Source organism: Neolamprologus multifasciatus, chromosome 6, assembly GCF_963576455.1.
Source record: "Neolamprologus multifasciatus chromosome 6, fNeoMul1.2, whole genome shotgun sequence".
Taxonomy (NCBI): Eukaryota; Metazoa; Chordata; class Actinopteri; order Cichliformes; family Cichlidae; genus Neolamprologus; species Neolamprologus multifasciatus.
Window position 1 is genome coordinate 17,207,202 of NC_140444.1, and position 20,600 is coordinate 17,227,801.

The 20,600-nt window shown below is 38.3% G+C and overlaps 1 protein-coding gene across 1 annotated transcript; it reads right to left on the minus strand.

Annotated features, from left to right (window-relative positions):
- Positions 1 to 612: 612 nt before the first annotated feature.
- Positions 613 to 13,282, minus strand: LOC146516771 (ATP-sensitive inward rectifier potassium channel 12-like). The gene is made up of 3 exons (XM_085163200.1): positions 12,792 to 13,282; positions 4,814 to 4,992; positions 613 to 3,857 (listed from the first exon to the last, which is right to left on the minus strand). Exons 2-3 carry the CDS (start codon positions 4,903 to 4,905, stop codon positions 2,258 to 2,260), a joined length of 1,692 nt encoding a protein of 563 aa, XP_085019326.1. The 5' UTR covers positions 4,906 to 4,992; positions 12,792 to 13,282; the 3' UTR covers positions 613 to 2,257.
- Positions 13,283 to 20,600: the final 7,318 nt, after the last annotated feature.

Genomic DNA, 20,600 nt, shown 5'->3' on the forward strand with positions numbered 1-20,600 from the left:
CTTCCTACTGGTCCATCTCTGACACAGTGGTCTGCATAATGTATGTGTGGGAACACAAACAGTGGAGGAATTGTGTTGCCAATGGCATTAACCGCATATACAAAAGCGACCAGTGAACCTCTCTCTGCTGATGTTGTTGCCCCAACTTGTTTAATATAAGTTAAAATAATAGTGTGGTAAGTTGTAACATCTGCATTATTGTTACAACTAACCCAGACTGTTGCTGTTACAACTGACCCAGACTCCTATAGCCATGAACTAGCTAACATTACAGCCAACAGCTAAAACATTAGCACTAAAGACCTACACAGAATATATCCCCATAGACATACAAATAACATAATTTAAGTTTGATGAGTTTAACTGCAAAGCAGATAATGCTATTAGAAATTGAAATAAAGTAGAAAAACTTACTTTTTGGCATACAAATGACTTTTTTTCGTGTTAAATTGTCTGTGTTTGACAAAATGTGCTGATTTTTCACATGTGATAGCAGAACTGAATTGGGCATGCACAGGATGAGTCACATCATTTGAAACTTAGCCCTGATTGGAGAAATTGGAAGTGTTACAACTGACCCACGTTACAACTATCCCCGGTCTCTCCTACACACAAAAATGTGGCATCATCTCTTCCTTCTAAGACTTGCCCACTTCCAACATAACTACTTCCATGGTAACCAAGAGAGTGAAAGAAGTAGTTGCGGAGCCCCCCAAAAAATCCACTGACTCTGTAAAATACTCTTTCTAAAAATATCTTAACCTCCTAAGACCAGAACTCTTCCACAGCATGCATTTTTAATTTCTCTTTGATATTTGGGCTGAATGGGACCTGATGAATGTAAAAACAAAGAATTACCAATTTGTTTTTTTTTTTTAACTTGATTTTTACTTCTAAGAAAAATAAGAGCCACATATGAGGATATTCGTTTAAAATTTCGATAGAACAGTAGCAGGATAATGTCCTCGTAAGTGGATATCAGGCCCTTGTAGAGCAAAATTAAGTATTTTGGTCTAAATAACCCAAAATGTAATGTCCACATATGTGGACGCCAGGTCCTAGGAGGTTAATGTAAGTTTAGTTTATAGCAACAATAAAAGAGTGCAACAAATAACCCAGAGCCTTCGTTAGAGCCCTTTTCATAGACTGTATATAAAAGATGGACGCAGGCACTGCAAATCACCAGCTTATTGAGCCCCTATAAAGTTGTTTTGAGGGTTCAAATATAGAGACTCAACCTTTCTTCTTTTTTTTTGCACTAGGCTTTAAACATGCTTCAGTTTTTAGCAGTTTGAAGTGGTTTGAAATTTTTTTAGAAACTCCTCATTTGTATACTCTCATAGAAAAGCACCTGTAACATCACAACACATAATAAGGCTAAAAGTATGTCGTAATTGGACTGATCAAAGTGGTAAATGACACAAAAGCTGTAAAATTATTTGAAAAATGTGAAATAATTTCGAGACTGACGAGAGGCAGTTCCAGTCATAACAGTACATACTGCTGTTTATTAGGTGGTTTTGTTCATACAAAACATCACACAGTTGCAAAGTGTTTGTGTTTGTTGAAAAAAAGTAAGAGTAAAGTGCTCGTTCATCGTGTGCACAGGTTTGAATTATATAGTGTGGTTATGGATTTCATCTGTGCTTTGTTAGCGCTAAAGAATATACAGTGATGAACTTCGAAAGAAAAGAGAGAGAAGCGCTTACTTATCAGATGTGAAATGCAGCAGAATTCAGGCAAGAAGACAGAAGATGAAAATGCAGAAGTAATTTATTTTTACACAAAGAAAGCAAGTGTGTTAAAGTTTGAAGCATTTGCGTCATGCTTACTTTTTTTTTATCCTGTAGCTATCTGCATATGATGTCAAGTCATTATAAAGTTAAAATAAAATTATATCATATTTACAAAAACAAAAATGAATGGAAATCAATAACAGAAAGCTTATTTGCACCTAAAACACAGGTCACACAGAAACAGACAAGTAAGCAATTGAATTTTCAGGGTAACTCGTGATTGAAGACAATTACCTCGTCACCGTGTTTAAGAGCAGGTGAGCTGTGCGGTTCGACAGATGTTGATGTTACACTGAAAGTGTGCATTATCTGAAACCATGTGAACTAAAAGCTGTGTGTATTTTCGCAAGACGTGTGTGCTTTATTGCGTTCACCATCTTTTATTTTTTACAAGAGTTCAATACTTTGGTTGGGTGCACGCAAAGAGAGGAAATAAATGGAAGAGCAGTCATTACCATTGATTAAACTCCTGACTCTCTGCTGATGTATAAAGGTAGAGCAGGCTGTAGTCTGTCAAGGCTGATCTGATTTTCTGTGTCCAGAACACATAACATCTCCACTCTCTGCTCTTCCACAAATGTCTCCTTGAAACCTAAATCGCCCAGCTGCTCCTTTGGATCCTTCTCATCCTCATCATCCCCACAGCACAAAGCTACCTCATTCTCGTAGCAGAAAGCACTGGGAGAGTGTGAGCCCAGTAGGCGATGACTCGCCCTCGGAGCAAACGGTGAGGGGGACTGAGAGCAGCTCGAGCTGGAGGATGAGGAGTGCCCCCTGTGACCCATCATCTGGTTCAGTTCCCTGGCACTGCAAATAGGTGTAGATGGCACTTCATAGGTCTTATGGAAGCGGGAATAGTCCACATTGTAGCGATCACCCTTCTCAAACACCACAGGCTCAAAGCGGTGACCCCAAAGGATCTCCTTGGCCAAGTAGGAGCTGCGAGCCTGAGTGGTCATAGCTGTCGCCTCCACCATGCCCTCCAGGATGACCACAATCTCAAAGTCCTCCTTCTGCAAGTCATTGCGGTTCAGGTTATACAGAGGACTGTTCTTGTTGATCTCGTGGACCACCACCAGCGGCGACACCAGAAACAGCCGATCCAGTCCGTCATCATAGCCGACATCAATGTCCGTTTGCTCCAAGGGGAGGTATTCGCCCTCTGCAGTCACGTAGGGCTTTATGAGCTGAGCACGGACGTGGGCCTCTACAATGTGGCTTTTGCGCATGTTCCCCAGCCGCCACATGAGGCACAGCTTCCCGTCTCGCAGAGCGATGACAGCGTGATGCGAGAACAGCAAGGTCTGCGCCCGCTTTTTGGGCCGCACCATCTTTGCCATGATGGTCCCTATCATGAAGGAGTCAATAATGCAGCCCACAATGGACTGCACCACAACGGTCACCACTGCAAACGGACACTCTTCAGTGACACACCGGAAACCGTATCCAATGGTGGTCTGGGTCTCTATGGAGAAGAGGAATGCCCCAATGAAACCCTGGATGTGGAGAATACATGGCCGCCACTCGGTTTTTCCTTCCTCTGCGCTACTTTGAGTATCTCCATCCTTATTAGGGATGCGAATGTCAAAGTCTCCATGAGCGTATGCCACTCCCCAGAAGATCAGGCCAAACAGCAGCCAAGACAGAAGGAAGGTGGTGGTGAAGATGAGCAGGAGGTAGCGCCAGCGTATGTCCACACAAGTGGTGAAGATGTCAGCCAGGTATCGTCGTGGTTTATCCTCCATGTTGTTGAAAACCACGTTGCACTGGCCGTTCTTCTTCACAAAGCGGCTGCGCACACGCCCGATGCCCAGATCCAGACCCAGGCGGCATGAAGGTGAAGCTCGGCAGCTGTTGTGGACAATCGGATCATTTGTCACCCTCAGAGACAGAGCCCCTCTTCCGTCATCGCTTCCTGGACACTCTCCTCCTCCCCCTCCTCCTTCCTCACCTCGCATGCAGGCCCCGGAGATCGTTTGCTGGCTCAGAGGACTGTGTCCGTTGTGGAGGCCCAGGCTGGAGATCTTCAGGGCATCTTCATCTGTGGAAACGATGCTGTATCTGGAAGAAAAATGAAGGAAAAAATTAGAAAGAAACAAAAAAAAATGAGTCAAACTAAATTCTTAATTAGTAGTTTATGGAGCCTAAAATGAAAACTGCTGTTTTAGATTTTATCATCCACCTGTATCAACAGTATGAATGGTTGCATCAAGCTAACTTTGACTGATAATGACTGATTACATTTGTTCGAACAAATATGAATAAACCTGCATGACACAGACGGGAATTAAAAAACTTAATAATTTCCAAGCTGCCTCAACAAATCCTGACAGACCTGCAGCTCTAACAGCTCTATGTACTTGGGATTGAAATATGGCAACAAGTAAGTACAACTATTTTTCTTTCTTTCTTTTTTAAAACTACTTTATTAAATGTTACACTTTTTTAGGAATTTCACAAACAGTAACTCATTTGCAGATTAGTGTTATACAGAAGCACGTTGTGAGTTTTTAATAAGCTGTCAATCAGATATTAGTATGACTAGGTTATATAAAAGCAGATATAAATACAGGCTGTATCAACTTTAATCTATATTCTGCAGCCGTACTAATCCTTGCATCATTAAGCCTCTGAGTTTCTTGGCCAAAGTTACATGTTTGCATGGCATCAGCGATGTCTTTTGTAATCATCTTTTGTTAGTTGTTGTAAATATCAGTGCGTAGATGGAAAAAGATAAAGAAAGTTTTGTGGCTCACTAAAAACAATGTTCTAAAAGCTGATAGCCCAGTGATCTAGTAAGACTCAGTTAAACTATAGTTAAATCCTGTAATTCAATTTTTTAAAACTTGGAGTAAAGTTGTGCATCTGTTTCAATCTAATGCTTTGATTTTGTGGTTTACTTTTAATATCTATGTTTAAAAGGCTACTAATGAATGGACATACTTTGCCAAATTGAAAGGAAGAAATGTTCTAGAAGCTGCATCCACTGACATGGTTTCATTCCCATTGCCTCTTACCTGTTGACCCGCACCGCTCCCATGGCACCGGTGATCATCAGGCTGTATCTGCGGGGGCAGTAATGTAGGTTGGGGCGGGTAGTTCCAACCATTAACGTACTGTTGCTGAACAGGGAGGCAGTATGAGCTCAGGTGTGACTTGCGTTTGTTATCAGCACTGTGCTCTCTTGGTGCATTTTCTGTGAATGTAGAGGACAAAGAGGAGCCATGCTGAAGTTTTTTAGAATATGAGAATACATCAAAACTTGAGCGTAGATCACAGCATATATAATGCAACAACTTATGGAGGGGAAACTGAACATAGCTAATTCCTGGGAATTCCTAGGAATATCATAGCCCCCGAGGGCCCAGGAATTAACCATCTTCAGTTTCCCCTCCATCATTTCCATCGTTATATATGGATATATAAAAGGCACTGATATACAACACCTACACATAATACAACACATCAATAAATCCATAATTAATGATCCAATGATATTATTGATACGATTATGATTCCCACTGCCCCTTCCCATGTCATTCCATCACATTATAGAAAATTCTGTCAGCAGTAAAATGGGCAGTCCTGTCTTCTTCAGTAACATTCATGAACATTATTGCCAGCTCTAATGCAGATTATTCAGTTGATTTACTGTAAACCTTCTGCACCATTCCTCTGGCAAATCTAGAGGATTGCTGCATTACATTTTAATGCACCAATTTAAATTCCTGAGAATTTCTTTAACACTAAACATTCGGATAATTTTCACCTGTCTGTTTATCACTCGCAGTCTACATTGTCACTCACTGGACACTTTATTAGGTACACCTGCATAGTTGGTCATTAAATAATGAACCAATCTCCAGCATCTTCAGTTCATAGCCAAATCCATGCCACGAAGAATAAGGGCAGATCCGGAGTCAAGTGAATATATATTAATTCACCACACAAATATGTTCTGATGTGATAAAATAAAGATTGAAAAAGCAGCAACATAAAAAATAACAATTTCGCTAGTTTAGACTTTTTAATGGAGAATAACAACCTAAAGCAATCTCAGAGACACTGAAGATAGTACGACTGATTCTCACTGGACCGTGAATATTTGTAATAAAGTAATGACATCTCGTCAAATGGGGGCTAACACACAAACAGAAGACAAGAATCTCCCACAGCCCACCATCCATAGATCCACAAAAAAAGGTCAAAAATTCACAATCAAAAATCCCTCAAAAACTTTGGCCTTTCCTAATGCATGGAGCAGACCAGACAGTTTTGTATAATGACAGCACATTGATTAGGTCCTTGCTAGTGATTAGCCTTAGGGACCTTCAGGCCAAACCAGGGGTGGAAAACCAGACAGGCTGTGGAAGGGACAAAGGTTTTAAGAGATGAATCAGTGGTAATCTACTGTTAGAGGAACAATTGATTCGCTGCTTTGGCCTGATGACAGGGTTATGTCAGCAAACCGGGAACCGGGATGAACAAAAACCACAGGGTTGCATAACCAGTAGAGGGCCAGTCACACGCAACACAACAGGGCGTTAGTGGTTTATGTTTTATTGTACATGAATCACTTTGGCTGATGTGAATTAGCCGACAGGCCTGCATTAATGAAAGAGCAGAAATGGATTGTCTTGGGAAAATTTCTGACAACTGTAGTTTAAAAGCCTCCGTTCAATATCGCCGTTACGTCAATAACAAGCACATGCACCGCTACACATTTTAACACACATGAGCACACACACGCAAGCAGATTTTGATGGGATTGGATGTCGTGTAATGAACCCTTGTATGCAACGGTTCCACGCTCGTGTTACACCAAGGACAGATGTTACGAACTGGCTGCTCAGTGGCTGGATAAAGGATGATCTTCTATTGGATAATCCCAATAGGGCAGATGATTACATCATCTTAACTCTCACAGCTGGAGGAGGGAACCTTTACTTATGGAGTTCTTAAAGACGTCAGGCGGTATGTCATGCCACACGGGTCAGACCCGGGTGAGTGTCAACAAGTTCATTTGTTGGCTAAGGCGAGCACGACACAATTCACAGACTGGTCTGTTTGGCCTGCATTTATAATGGGAAAATTACTCTTTGTTGTTGCCCTGATTTATTGTAGATTTGTTATATTTTGACTAAATTTTGTTTAGATTTGTCAGCAGAAACATGTCATTAATAACGCTATTATATTTGCTTCTTTAGGCTTTGCAGTTTTACATGACATTACATGACAGTTTTGTTTCGCTTCTCAAGATAAAGGTTTTTTTTTTTTTTTGATGATTTACAGTTTTTCCAAATATCAGTAATTTCATCTTAAATTGTAAATTGACTAGTACTGACATTCACACATACACAATGCCATACTGACATGATAACTTCAGACAAATGCTGTTGATTTGTCGTTCATCTCTCATTCCAACACATCACAGGTGTTGGAATGAGGTGCTCTGTTGATTTGAGCGGGCCATTTAAGTAAAGAGAACTCATTGCCATTTTCAAGAAACCAGTTTGAGGTGATTTAAACTTTGCGACATGGTGCGTTATCCTGCTGGAAGCAGCCAACAGAATGACATGGTCAGCAAAAATACTTAGGTAAGCTTTGCCATTTAAACGATGCTAAGTTTGTACTAAGACGCCCAAACTGTCCCAAATATTCCCCCCACACCATTACACCACTGATGGCAGCCTGAGCTACTGATGCAAGGCAAGACACAGCTATGTTATTGACACCAAATTCTGACCTGCGATCTAAATTAAGACTCATTGGACGAGGCAACATTTTTCCAGACTTCTTCAGGTTTCATTTATTTTGTGTTCAGAGATGCTCTTCTGCATACCTTGATTTTAATGACTGTTATTTAACTTACTACCTTTCTTTCAGCTCAAAGCAGCCTGGCCATTCTCCTCTGACATCTGACATCAGCATAGCATTTTCAACCAGAGAACTGCCACGCACCAGATATTTTCTCTTTTTTGAAACCAATGCTGTTCTCTCTTTTGAACAGCAGCCACAATCATACCATGCTGAACTTCTGCAGGACATCTAGATCGTGTCTGCATACCCAAATGCAAGGAGTTCCTGCCATGTATTTGGATGATTAGACATTTGGATTGAACAGGCACATGTAGTTAAATTATCTGTGAGTGCATATACCCTTGCGCTTTTCACTCAAAATGCTTTTAACTCCACGCCACATTTATACACACATTCATGAAGCACATTATTCTATGCGTTTAAGGATATTTCTTACTTTCATGCACACATTTACTCCGATGAATACATCAGGACTAATCTGGGGTTCAACATCTTGCCCAAGGACACCTTGAACCACAAATTCACCCTTTCCACCTCCCTTATATTTGTGCTTCAGCCACATTCACAAAATCCATTTATTACTTCTGTTTTCTTGACTTCTTCGACGGCAGATTAAACTGAACTGCCTATCCTTAGTGGTTAAAGATTGTTTCTTTTTATTACAATGGTGGAAATTAAAATTATACTTATAAGTTTATTATGCTTTATTTCATTTGTTTTTAAGTTTTAGTCAATGTCAGAAGTAAAGAAGATTTTTGTTTTTAAAGAGCGGACAACACTACAGAAAAATATAAATAAATAATTAAAAATCAATTTACAACAAGGTTTGAAGATATGAAAGGGCATGGATATAATAAAATAAAAAATGATAACTCTCAAACTATTAGCCCCCCAACAAAACTTTTTTTTTGTAGTTGTAGTTAAGCCTTTGGAGCCATGTTGGCTGATCTGTTTGCTCACATAGTGTCCAAAATAAGGGAAATACCTTGCAGTATTTATAGTACAGCACAGCAGTATAGTGTTGTTGCCATGGTGATCATCATTTTGACAAAGCCATAGAAACATCTTTCAGTGAACACAGTTAAATACAATTTAATGTATTTAATGATTATAGAAGTAGTGGTTTCACAAAACCAAGTTCACCTTCTAGGAGTGCAGGTGACACTCCTGATGCTTCAGAAAATGCTGTCACTTTATTGGGCTGTTAGAAAAATATTCTACTCTATGACAATAAAAACATAAAAGAACATTGCAAGTTTCATAAAACAAGCTTTGTTCTTACTAAGACACAAACAAAACAGCTATGGAGGTAAACATCATGAAATACAGGCCCATTTTTGTTTCCACCAGTTACGAAATAAGTAAAAATAAAATAAGGTAGTTTGAACAACCCCTTTACTTTAAATACGAGCCTTTACCGTCATGTAACACATGTTAAATAGCATCCATCAGCTACGAATATGAAACACTTCCTGTGTGGTGTCTCTTCAGGCTGCCTAAATGTGACACAAACTACCTAAAAATTCCTTCCAGCTTTAGTCAAAATGCTGAACTGTGGTGCTAAAACCTAAACGGAGCAGTATACAGCTTGTACATGTGGATTCCAATAATCCTAGCAATTTGAAATTCACTGCAATTCTTCGCTGAATTAATGTCTCCTTAAGGTATGTCCACACAGGAAGCGGATCACTTCTCATGTATCACTTTGAACCTGACCGTTTGTCACTAATGGACATTCAAGGCCCCTGTTGCCTAGGTAACCGTCTATTACACTGCTATATGTCAATCAGTGGTTTGCTTCCCCTCAAAGTTGAGAAAAGTTTACCACAGACCTCACTACCTTTTCCTGTGTCCTCTATGTAAAACAACGGACTGTAGCGCGATGTCACTTTTGGATATTTTTACTTTCTCTTCTATTTTCTTATTCCTCATCATTAGTCAGTTACTGTTTTTTATGCATGCTGGTCCCTTTTCCCCAGCTGACAGTAGTCCAGGGAGAGAGCTACAGTAATTGATGATCATAGTTAGTGTATTAGCTGTCGCCATAGGAACATCTCTCCTCTCAAAGGGACTGACTCGCTGTGCTCTGAGTGTTTGTGTGTGATGATGTTTTATCCTGTGAGACAGGACGAGATAAACTGACAGAGAGGAGAGAGCCATCCACAGAGTCGCACCGAAACTCAACAGGGATACAGCACAGTGCATGACAAAGCTCTACAAGATTAATATTATTATTAAGTACTGTGTCAAAGACTCTGAGAGGGATGCTCATGCGTGACGTAGCTCTTATTCAACTACGTCAGCCAAACCAAACTTTCATATTCCAACATAATAATCCCATGCAGAGGAGAGGATGGAGGAAGCCCTGTCCAAATAACAGATTACTACTTCCCTTAATCCCTCGATCCAAACAACAATACGAAAGGTGGATGGCAGTAGCTGTATGACCTGGCTTAAGCCCTTTTGTGTAATCTGATCATGTAATCTGACATCTGATCATATGAGAAGAGGGGAATGAGAAAAAAGAAACACACAGATAAAGAAATAGGGAAAGAAACAAAGAAATAAAGGTTTACAGGTGCAAGGTCACGTGAGGTGGCCAAAGAGTGGGAAAAATACAGATTAAGATGAAGAGATTATAACATCAGAGGATGTTACTATAAAGTGTAGTGCCATTTGCATAAAATTAGAAGATTTACACACCACAATAGAGTAACACACACACACACACACACACACACGTGTATTCTGCACCCTGTTTTTGTATTTCTTCCTTCTGCCTGTGTAAAGGCTTTTTTATAAAGAAATGTGCGAGAGAACTGGCACACTTTTGGGTGTGACTTTTCTTTTTTTGTTGTCCTCTATTTTTCTGTATTTCTGTACAAGATGTTCTTAAGTGAGAAGGACCTACATATCCCTGAGGACAGCACTGGCTCTACACTCTGTCCAAGTTAAAAAAAAAATAGGATCTTGATCACTCAGCAGACCTGACTACACACACACACACACACACACACACACACACACACACACACACACACACACACGAAATAAGCAGTGACTGGTTGAAACTGTTGAAAAGGTTTAGTCTTAACAAAAGAATTATAGTCTTCTACATATACAAGCCAGTGGATAAAATAAGTGCTGGTAACAGCTGCTGGACTAGCATACTGCTAGTATTACATTGCCCAGCACCACTGTATGACCAAATACTGCACTTTCTACTTCACACAATTTGTTGTAAAGATAAATAATCAACAGCTCCAACACTAAAGTGATCAACAGCAATGAATCATTAATTATGATCCAATAAGAATATATATGTGATTTTGAAATGTGCAACATAATGAGTATGTTTGCTTTATTTAATTAAAATATTTTTGTTTGTATAACTTTTTGTGCACTATTAAGCGATTGAAGAACACTGCAGAAAGTTCCATAAAAATTCTGTATTATGAGCCATCTTAAAGTGAAGGAATTTTCTGAATACAATTTTTATGAATGTTTTTCTGTATTTTTAACCAGACCTTGAATTTGATTATTTACAGAGATGCACATAAACCTTAATAAATAGATCATGTGCCATCAGAAGATTACTAGGGTATTCTCCTTTTTCTTACTTTTGTTTTTGTTTTTTTGTTTTTTAAACATATAGGAATATAACTTTTACTTAAATAAAAATGTACATACTTTTTTACACTTTTAAAACAATTATTGTATCCAACACAAAAAAAAAAATAAAAACATCAACAGGACATGCAACATCAAACATCAACAGGCTGTGCATGAAGCAGAGAATCTTGCCCAGTTTTTCTACACTGACTTTTAAATCTCATTAAATATTTGGATTTCCTGTGCCCCACCCCTGCCCCGTGTGTCACCCCAATTGCAAAACCCTGGAAACGTCCCTGCGCTTACCAGACTCATGGCTTCATGGACCTTGCGATAATGAACACAGGCAAATCAGCTCAAGTAAATGAAAAAAAAGGGAAGAATGGTGGTTTGTGGATGGTTGTTCAGTGTATCAATAATCCGTATCATAAAAGCACTTTTATAATGGACACTATGTCGTGATTTTCACTGTTCAATTTGGAGAATGAACAATGAACAGTCTGTCTATAAATTTTAATTACACGCAGTGGTGGAATCTAATCTTTATTTTTAAACTTTAAACAGTTTCTGCTTCAATTTTGTACATTTCAGAAAAAATGTTACTCTTCTCACTTCACTTTTACTTCCCTTTAGAGTGCATTAGATAAACATACTGGTTTATATGACCTCACACCTGTATTTTTGCTCTGTAATAGAGATGTGGATGAAGCCAAACTCTAGTCATTAATCTTGAGACCTTTGACTTGACAGGAAAACAAAAACTGGCAACTGGACTTTGATTTTATTACCATTGACTTCTGACTTCACTTGAACATTTGCCTTTGATTGACTTGATATCCTGCTGATAATGAACAGGGACTGAAACTCAAGGGAATGCATTTTGCTGGTATTTGAGTGACAACTGAACTATGGCATCAGCACTTTCGATATTAAAAACATTAAAACATTAAAAACATATAAGATTAAGTTTCCATCTCTGCTCCGTCCATCCCTGCAGGAGAAGATCTAACAAGCCGATCAATGGTTCACACAGTGCACGCAAAAGTTATGACGGGGCAGTTTTCAAACAAAGCTGCAGCTATGACGTGTGTCCGTTTCATTGAGGCCACAGGAGCTGTCCAGTGCTGAAAATCAATCCAAAGCCTGCAGGAATAATTGACAGCTGGGAGGTGGAGGAGGAGGAGGGTGGTGAGAGCGGAATACTATCCTAACCTTGAAAATGATGTAGTCCTTTGAAATCTTTTCCTCTATCTGTTTGCCCTGCCCACATTTATTACAGTTGACTTATTCAGTAGCGTCAGGGTTTTGTTTAAGTATTGATTACATTTTCTCGGTAGTTAATTAGTTAGTTAGAACAGGGAAAGAAGAACTGCAGCAGAGCCTACGAAGGTGGCAGCTCCTTATAATGCACTTTTAAAGAGATCTAGACTTGGGTGAGGAAAGGAAATACGCTGGGCTAAAAGCTTACACAATTGTTCCATCATTATAAACTTAAAACACTTCTTATGACTAAGTCCTTTCCTGTGGGGGAACAAACATAAAGATGGAGCTTTAAACACTCACCTTTGTGTTATTGCAGACTGAATTAGTAGTTTCATCCTCCAAAAAAAAAAAAAAAAAAAAACTTGAGTGGATTTACAGTCTCTGCCGCTCTCCCCTCTTTTTCTTCCTTGCTTCCCTTTAATAGAGAAACACCTATGTCATGAATACGCTCCAAGAGTTGTTTTGCACGAACTTGCACATGCCTCCATCCTGAGCTTGGGCTTGTTGCTCCATAGTAGCTGATCAGAGCCGCTCCAGCCTTGTGGTTGTGCATCTGCCCTGATCCCTGCTAGCGTGAGTGTGTGGGAGAGAGGGAGAGAGGGAGAGAGAGAGAGAGAGAGAGAGAGAGAGAGAGAGAGCTCTGATTATGATCCTATTTATATGTGCTATTGTTTTCCCCAGAGAGTGGAGATGTGGACTGTATAATTTAGACTTTAGCCCACTCAGGCAGATACTGAGACTCACATCCAAAAAAAGAAAAAGAAAACAAAAGATAAACACCAGTGAAGACTTTTGTAATCCTGACAAAATCTTGTAGAAATAGAAGAAGTGTCTGTGAAGCATTTTAGTGTGTGTTTAAATGGAATAAGGACACAACATGACTTTTCTTGTGTAATATCAAAGGTATTCCTTAAATCCCCACTTTAGATGCATGTTTGGAACATCTACAGTTTCATCTTCTTACTGGGAAAACTGCTAAATTTATTCTGTATGATTACACCGATTTGCCTATTTATCAGGAACATATATCTATGGCTAATGCATACAATAACACATACAATCAGTCCTGCTCAGGTTCTGTTTTGACCTGAGTGAAAACAAAAGAAAAAAAATCACAAATTTTATGTGCAATAAAATGTGTTTGTATAATTTATATAATTATAAATTAAATTTATATAAATATTATATAAATTTATATATTATATAAAATTTATATTATTTTATTTATTTATTTAAATAATAATATAAATTATTATTTATATTATTATATTATATATTTATTAATTAAATAAATTATAAATATATATAATATATATATATATATTAAATAATAATAATAATAATATTTAATAATAATATTAAATAATAATAATATTTATTATTAAATTATATATTATATTATTTATAATATAAATATATTTATTTATATTATTTATATATATAAAATTTATATATTAAATTTATATAATTTGTATAATTTGTTTAAAATAAAATCAAACACTTTGTCTGCTTGATTGAAAGTATTATTATGCTCAATATGTCTTTCTGGTCTGATAACCTGACTGAAAATAAGGAAGAGACTGGACAGGATTTTCAGAAGTGCAGAAATATTTGTAGGTTCACAGCAAACCTTGATCTGTAATCATCTGTAGCAATGTGTCATTTTAAGGGAAGCCCATTGTTGCTAATCAAGGACACGTCTTAACTCTGATTTTGAATTAATACTCTAGAGGATGGCATTATAGGGTTAATAGCAGGACTGTCATATTACTCAGCATCACATATAACAAAGTGGTGTACATGCAAAGAGGAACCCACGATATTCTTCAGTTACACTGGTGTGGGTCTCAGTCATCGATCTGGCTATTGAAAAGTCAACAAAAAAAAAGACTTGCAGCTTTACTTTGACATATGACATCTGGCTTAGCTGACTTCATGTTAATCAGGTTTCATATTAAAAAGAAAATCCTGCTATGGTTGATTGTAATGTTGTGAGTTTTACTGAAATGTATTCATAAATCAGTTTGAGTCAGAAATTTTAATTAAAAAATCAGAGATTACTAAATTTAATGCAGCTTATGTTGAGGAAATATGAAGGTGTACTATTTTACTGGATGTGTGAAAATTTTCCTTTTTTAATGCAGTCATTAGGATTCTCAGCTGCTAGAGCAAGAATAAGAATGCAGGGTACACAGTGAATAGCGCACCTATCACTGGAGGGGGACCCAAAGTCTCTGCACAAAACTTTTTGGCCATTAAATCTCTGTGCGTGGACTCTCCATGCTCGCCTCTGCAGATAGCTGTCCAGGTTTTGATTCTGCAGAGTTCTCGTGCTGTTCAAATCAGTGTTGTCACTTCTCGCCAGCTTAGAGTCAGCAATCGATTCCTCATATTAACACGTGTGGATATAAAAAGTCTTCAGTAGTCAACAAAAATATACATAGCAACATGCTGGATGCTCAGCTATTTACAGGAATAGCACACCGACACACAGGATCTGACTGGTTTTGAATCATTTAAAGCTTCTTTAAAGGTAGGCAACAAGAGGATACTGTAAATGGCACATGCTTTACAACTAAGTTGACACACAAAACTGATCTCTTCCATTTTTTGTCTATTTTTGCAGGATACAAATGGCTTGCACTGTCAACCCTGATGACTGAACAACCAGTCTTTTGACAAGAAGAGTGGTAGAAGAGAGAAATCACTACAAACCTTCCACCGGTTCAGTTCTTCCTCCTCTAAGAATCAACCATAAATTATGTGAGACTAAATAAAATGGAACTTTTGTTGCTGCTCCCAACTCATTTGTATTTTTCATTTGATTAAGTGTTATTTAAGTGAGATTAACATCTGGATTAACAGGTTACATAACAATGTTTGTGTTAACATCCTGGAAACTTCAACTGAGAATTTGGAAATAAAAATCTAAAGCCTCTAAGTTGCAGATAAATTAAACTCGACACTTAAAAGAAAATTGAGCTGCAGCTATTATGACCACAGGATTTTAGTTTTTAATTTCTCACCAAATTTAAGACAAATCACAATTTGTACTTTCTAAAGTTAAAGAAGGCAAAAACAAAACAAAGAAACAACAACAAAGAAAAAAAAAAGGTCTGGGAGAAACGATCTGCTTCAGGTTGTGAAGACCAGAAAGATGAAGATTAACTTCAGAAGGAAGAAGGCAGCTAGGGTTTGCTGTGGTCTGCTATGAGAGGTGAAATTGAATGAGCAATTACAGGACTCACTTACAGATCAAAAAATGTGTGATGAGCATCTTCAGTACTTTTTGAAATTTGATGGATGCACATTTCTGATTAATGTGAAAATCTTCAGATTAACTGGGGATTAACTAGCTTTCAGAGGGATTTTCTTTTGGCAGTCAGGTCGATATTTGATTTTGTCCATTCACGCACTTTCACATGCGTGTTTGCATGTGTGTGTGTGTGTGGGGGGGGGGGGATGCTGAATAAACAGAGCACCTGTGTGCCAAAATAATCTCTCCTTCTTTGGTTTCTTATAAGCGTCCATCCCAGAAATAGACAGAACGGGCTGCTACAGTGGCCAAAACCATGTTGTGCTTGTTCTGCACAGATTGAACTATCAATTTGTGTAAATAAATAAAGCATTAATAATAAATCAAAACAAGCAGTGTTGATTGTACGTTGTCATTCATTTCCAAACGACTGCGCGAGGCCAGCTTTATGGCCTTTTATTTCAGACCTCTTTGAAGTGTTATTGCCAATTAGACACAATTCTTTAGTTTCCATGGAAACCTTATTTTTCCCTTCTTTCTTTTGCACATAAATACACAAACGCACTCGCCACATGGTTTATTTTTAAAAACTCCTTACTATCTAGTCATGAGACAGCAGGTGGGCGTTACATCGCATGAGGAGGTGTTGGGTTGCAGTGAAATAGGACTAAGTAGTGTAGGCACAGAGGTCAGAGGTCAGGGAATCAAGTAAGTGAGTACACAGAGGGACAAAGTGGGCCGACAATAACTCGAAGGAACAGCGTGTGCTGCCTCTAAGAAGTCTGAATGAAACTAAACTTGTTATTACTGTTTTGCCCATTAAAGGCAGGAGTGTGATGATTCACAACGTTTCACAATCAAAAACAAGGTGGCATTTACACTTGAATGTGGGTTACACATGAAAGCAGTATAATAATAATCACGTGACAGATCTTTATTGTACACTGTAAAAAAATTGTCTGTTAAATTTGCACTGAGAATGGCCAACATTAATCTAGGAGGCTATACTTCAGGCTATACTATACTTAAGTACTCATAAAGCAGTTATTTAATGTATTGCAATTTGTATGATTTTGATTACATTTTGTGTTATGTTTCTGAGTTTCTTCTCTTCTTGCACTAAGGTGTGTTGCATTTCTCCTACCCACTTTAGATCATACTGGTAAGGGAATGTTACTCTACTCACCCATTCAGCCATGAATACCCATGACTAACATTCAAGTGACTGAGTCGGGTCATTTATGGGGTATAATTATTTTCCCTTTTTGTCAATTTTTATTTTTTATTGTCATTGGGGCGATCGTGGTTCAGGGGGTTGGGAAGCTCATCTTGTAACCGGAAGGTTGCCGGTTCGATCCCCAGCTCTGTCTGGCTTGGTCATTGTGTTCCTGGGCAAGACACTTCACCTACTTGTTGGCCAGAGGGATATGGCAGCCTCGCTTCTGTTTGTAGGTGTGGCCACAAATGTAGCTTCCCTCCATGAATGTGTGAATGAATAGTGGAATTGTAAAGTGCTTTGAGAGTCTTGAAAAGTGTTATATAAATGCAATCCATTATTATAAAACGTTTCCTCCTAAATGTTCTCCTCCTAAATTTATTTATAGATTTTTTTTTAGAACTTTTGTATTAAGAAAATCCACTCAAAGTAATATATATATGTATATATAGCTTGGTAGCTTTTGCAACCACAGCCATTGCCCCTAGGTGGCCATTAACAAAGATGCAGGTTACAGTCACTTTGTGCTGACTTTACTTTTCAAACCAAGGGGCTACTTTACTTTTTTCTGTTTTGGTTTTGCAAACACATGACCACTAGCCACACAACATTTACTAGTCCACAGTTTTTGGCTATGTGACAATCATTGTGACAACATTAAGTCACACACAGTGACCATCTGGCAACCATATGCTGCTGGGGAAAAAGTGTTTATGCCTAGCCAGCCATTAAAAACCTGTTGTTTTCTTCACTATTGCTACGGTCATTTTTTTTTTTTTTTTGAAGTGACAGACTTGTCTATAAATACTCACCAGCTACTCTCCAAACTTTAGAGAAACTGTGAAAAGTGTGATGCCTGCCCTACAGATGTTGCCTGCAGTTCTGACCCACAACTTTTACTTTGAAAGCGAACATTCTCCATTTCTAGTTTGTGTTGAAGACTTTATTAAGACGTACTAGTACCTCCTAATTACTGGGCTAGTAGTTCACGAGTACATGAAAAACTGCAGGAAGCTGTGACAACCAAAGCATTCACTAAGAGCCTTTTGATGCAGCTTTTGATCCAGCGAGAGCCAGCATCTCCCAGGAACAACATTTCTCCCAAGCAGCCAATGGCTGTATTACATCCAATATGGCGGACAACTTTCAAGCACTATCCACATGACATGAAAAATCCTAAATACTCTCTATGCAGGAGACCCATGTGCATGTCACAGACTTTCAGACATCATTTTTAAATCCAGTATTAATTAAATATTGTTTGTTATATGTAAAGTTAGTGTATTAATAAAGACCTGGGTAGGGACAGAAATGATCTTGAGCTTAAATCTTGTTTAAAACACAAGATTCAAGCTTTGGTTTTATGGTTGCCATGGTAATGTCTCTTAGCTTTCTCTCGACAAAATAGTGCTTCATGCACAAAATATACTTCCTATTGAAATGCATTACTTACAAATTCATGCTTACTAACACACGTGAAAAAAGGGTGACAAGTTGCATTCATCAACACAAAATGGACATTACATCACAACAATCTAAAGACAAAATAACTAAAATAAACATCAAAGTATGTTAAACCTGATTATTTTAGCTTAAATATAAAACTCTGTATTACACTAAAATGTGTGGTAGGTTGCTGTTAATTATTTTTCTTTCTTTAGAGGACTAAGCATTCACAGTATTTAGTGGTTTTCACACTAAATTGTGCATTAAAGGACTTAATTTCTGGTATTTTACAGCAGTTTGTTACAGTGCAAAAGCCTGAAGCTGAAAACAGCCGGAGGATCCTCTTACAGCCATCCTATAAATACCAAATACTGTGTCTAACAGAAAGGCCTGTAATTAGTGAAGGGAAGACTGTCACTGCTGCCAACAGAGCCACCTGTGTATAGATATAGCACCCATATAGGTGGCAGTGGGATATCAATTCATTTTAGTGACATGTTTTTCTGCAGGGAAGTCTCTGTTTCAGACATCACTTTTTCCCTTCAAAAGCACCCACACATTTTCCCACAGCAAACCTAATTGAGAAGGTCAACGATGGAAATTATCACCAAAAGCCCTCAACACCTTTTTAATAACTCATCTCTTTAGTCCTTTTTAAGTTTGATAAGCAGTTGATTGGAGCTATTTTCTGTAGTGCTGTTCGTCTCTGTGGCCCAGCTTAATGACTCCCCCTCGAATGCCACGAGAGCCAATTTACACAGAAACAGGCGGCTGCCTCATTTCTCACTTTGAGAACCGATCCAGGTCAACATGTTTTTAGAAAAGCAGGCCGGGGGGGTGGGGGACAGGAGGTGGTTGAGGGCAGCCAGGATCGTTCCCAGTGCATGAATACATTTTATAAAAGGAAATTCTAAATAAGATCTGTACACAACGTTGTGATTAATAGCAGAAAAAGGCATTCACACGTCCCTGTTTAGCGTATTTTGTTTTCATCCAACTTCAAAACAAATTTAATGAGACTGAAACGAAAACAAGTACAAATAGAAACAAGTACTCTAAATCTCAGTCTCTCCAGTCTGTGATCTGTGAACTCAGTGGAGTCGAAAAGCTTTTTAGACTGGAACTTTGGTAACATTTCACTCTATTTTATTGTTTAGTTCTTTTGTTGTTGGTTTTATTTGACGTGAAGCACTTTGTCTGAATTTGTATAAATTTACTTACTTACAAATATAAATGTTATGTCAATGTTTCTCAAGCCCACTGTTTGCCCCCTTCCTGATTTCTTAATTTCTTTCCATATTTGTTACACACTAGTGTTTCAGATCATCAAACAAACCTTCCACACTCAGGCCTGACATCAACAGAGACATTTCTAAGCCTTTGGGTCTCCAGTAAACTGTGGCAAGAAGCATCTTCAACAAATGGAGAAACTTGGAACAGGAGTAAACCTTCCCAATGGGAAGAGTGACCGACCTACCAAAATTACTCCAAGCGCACACCAATGACTCATCCACAGTGTTGGGAAGGTTACTTTTAAAATATATTCCACTACAGATTACAGAATACATGCCCCAAAATGTATTTTGTAACGTATTCCGTTATGTTACTCAATGAGGGTAATGTATTCTGAATACTTTGCATTACTTAATATATTCTTTTTTACAACTACATGAATGTACTATTGCTTTGTGATTTATTACTATTACTGAAGGTTACTCACCATACCAATACCAACTAGATTTTTAAATCTTAATATAAAATGAGTAACAGTAGGGTGGACATTAGGTAAGGCTGCACTTTTTGAGGCGATCTCGTAGAGAAAACTATTCCACGCTTATATAAAACAGGTCCCCGGCTCCGAACCGTAGTAAAGGGACCTCTGGCTAATACGTTGGGTTCCGTGTCGGGCTCGTAGCCGAAAACTAGCTTTACTTTGTTGTCTGGGTCAACTTTGCTAGCGAGAGACAGAGAGAGGCATTGAAAGGCTGCTCCAACGGAACTTATTGTTTCGGAGGAAAAGATGAACACAGTGTACAGTCGAGTCTTAATAGCTTACTTACAACTGGGCTCGTCAGGCACTCTTTTCTTTTTGGCTGCAGTGATTATTATTATATTTACATGCTTCCAGCTCCCGTTTCTGGTCAGTGACAGCTCGTACTTTTCGACTCTCCTTTTTCTCCCTCCCTGGCGC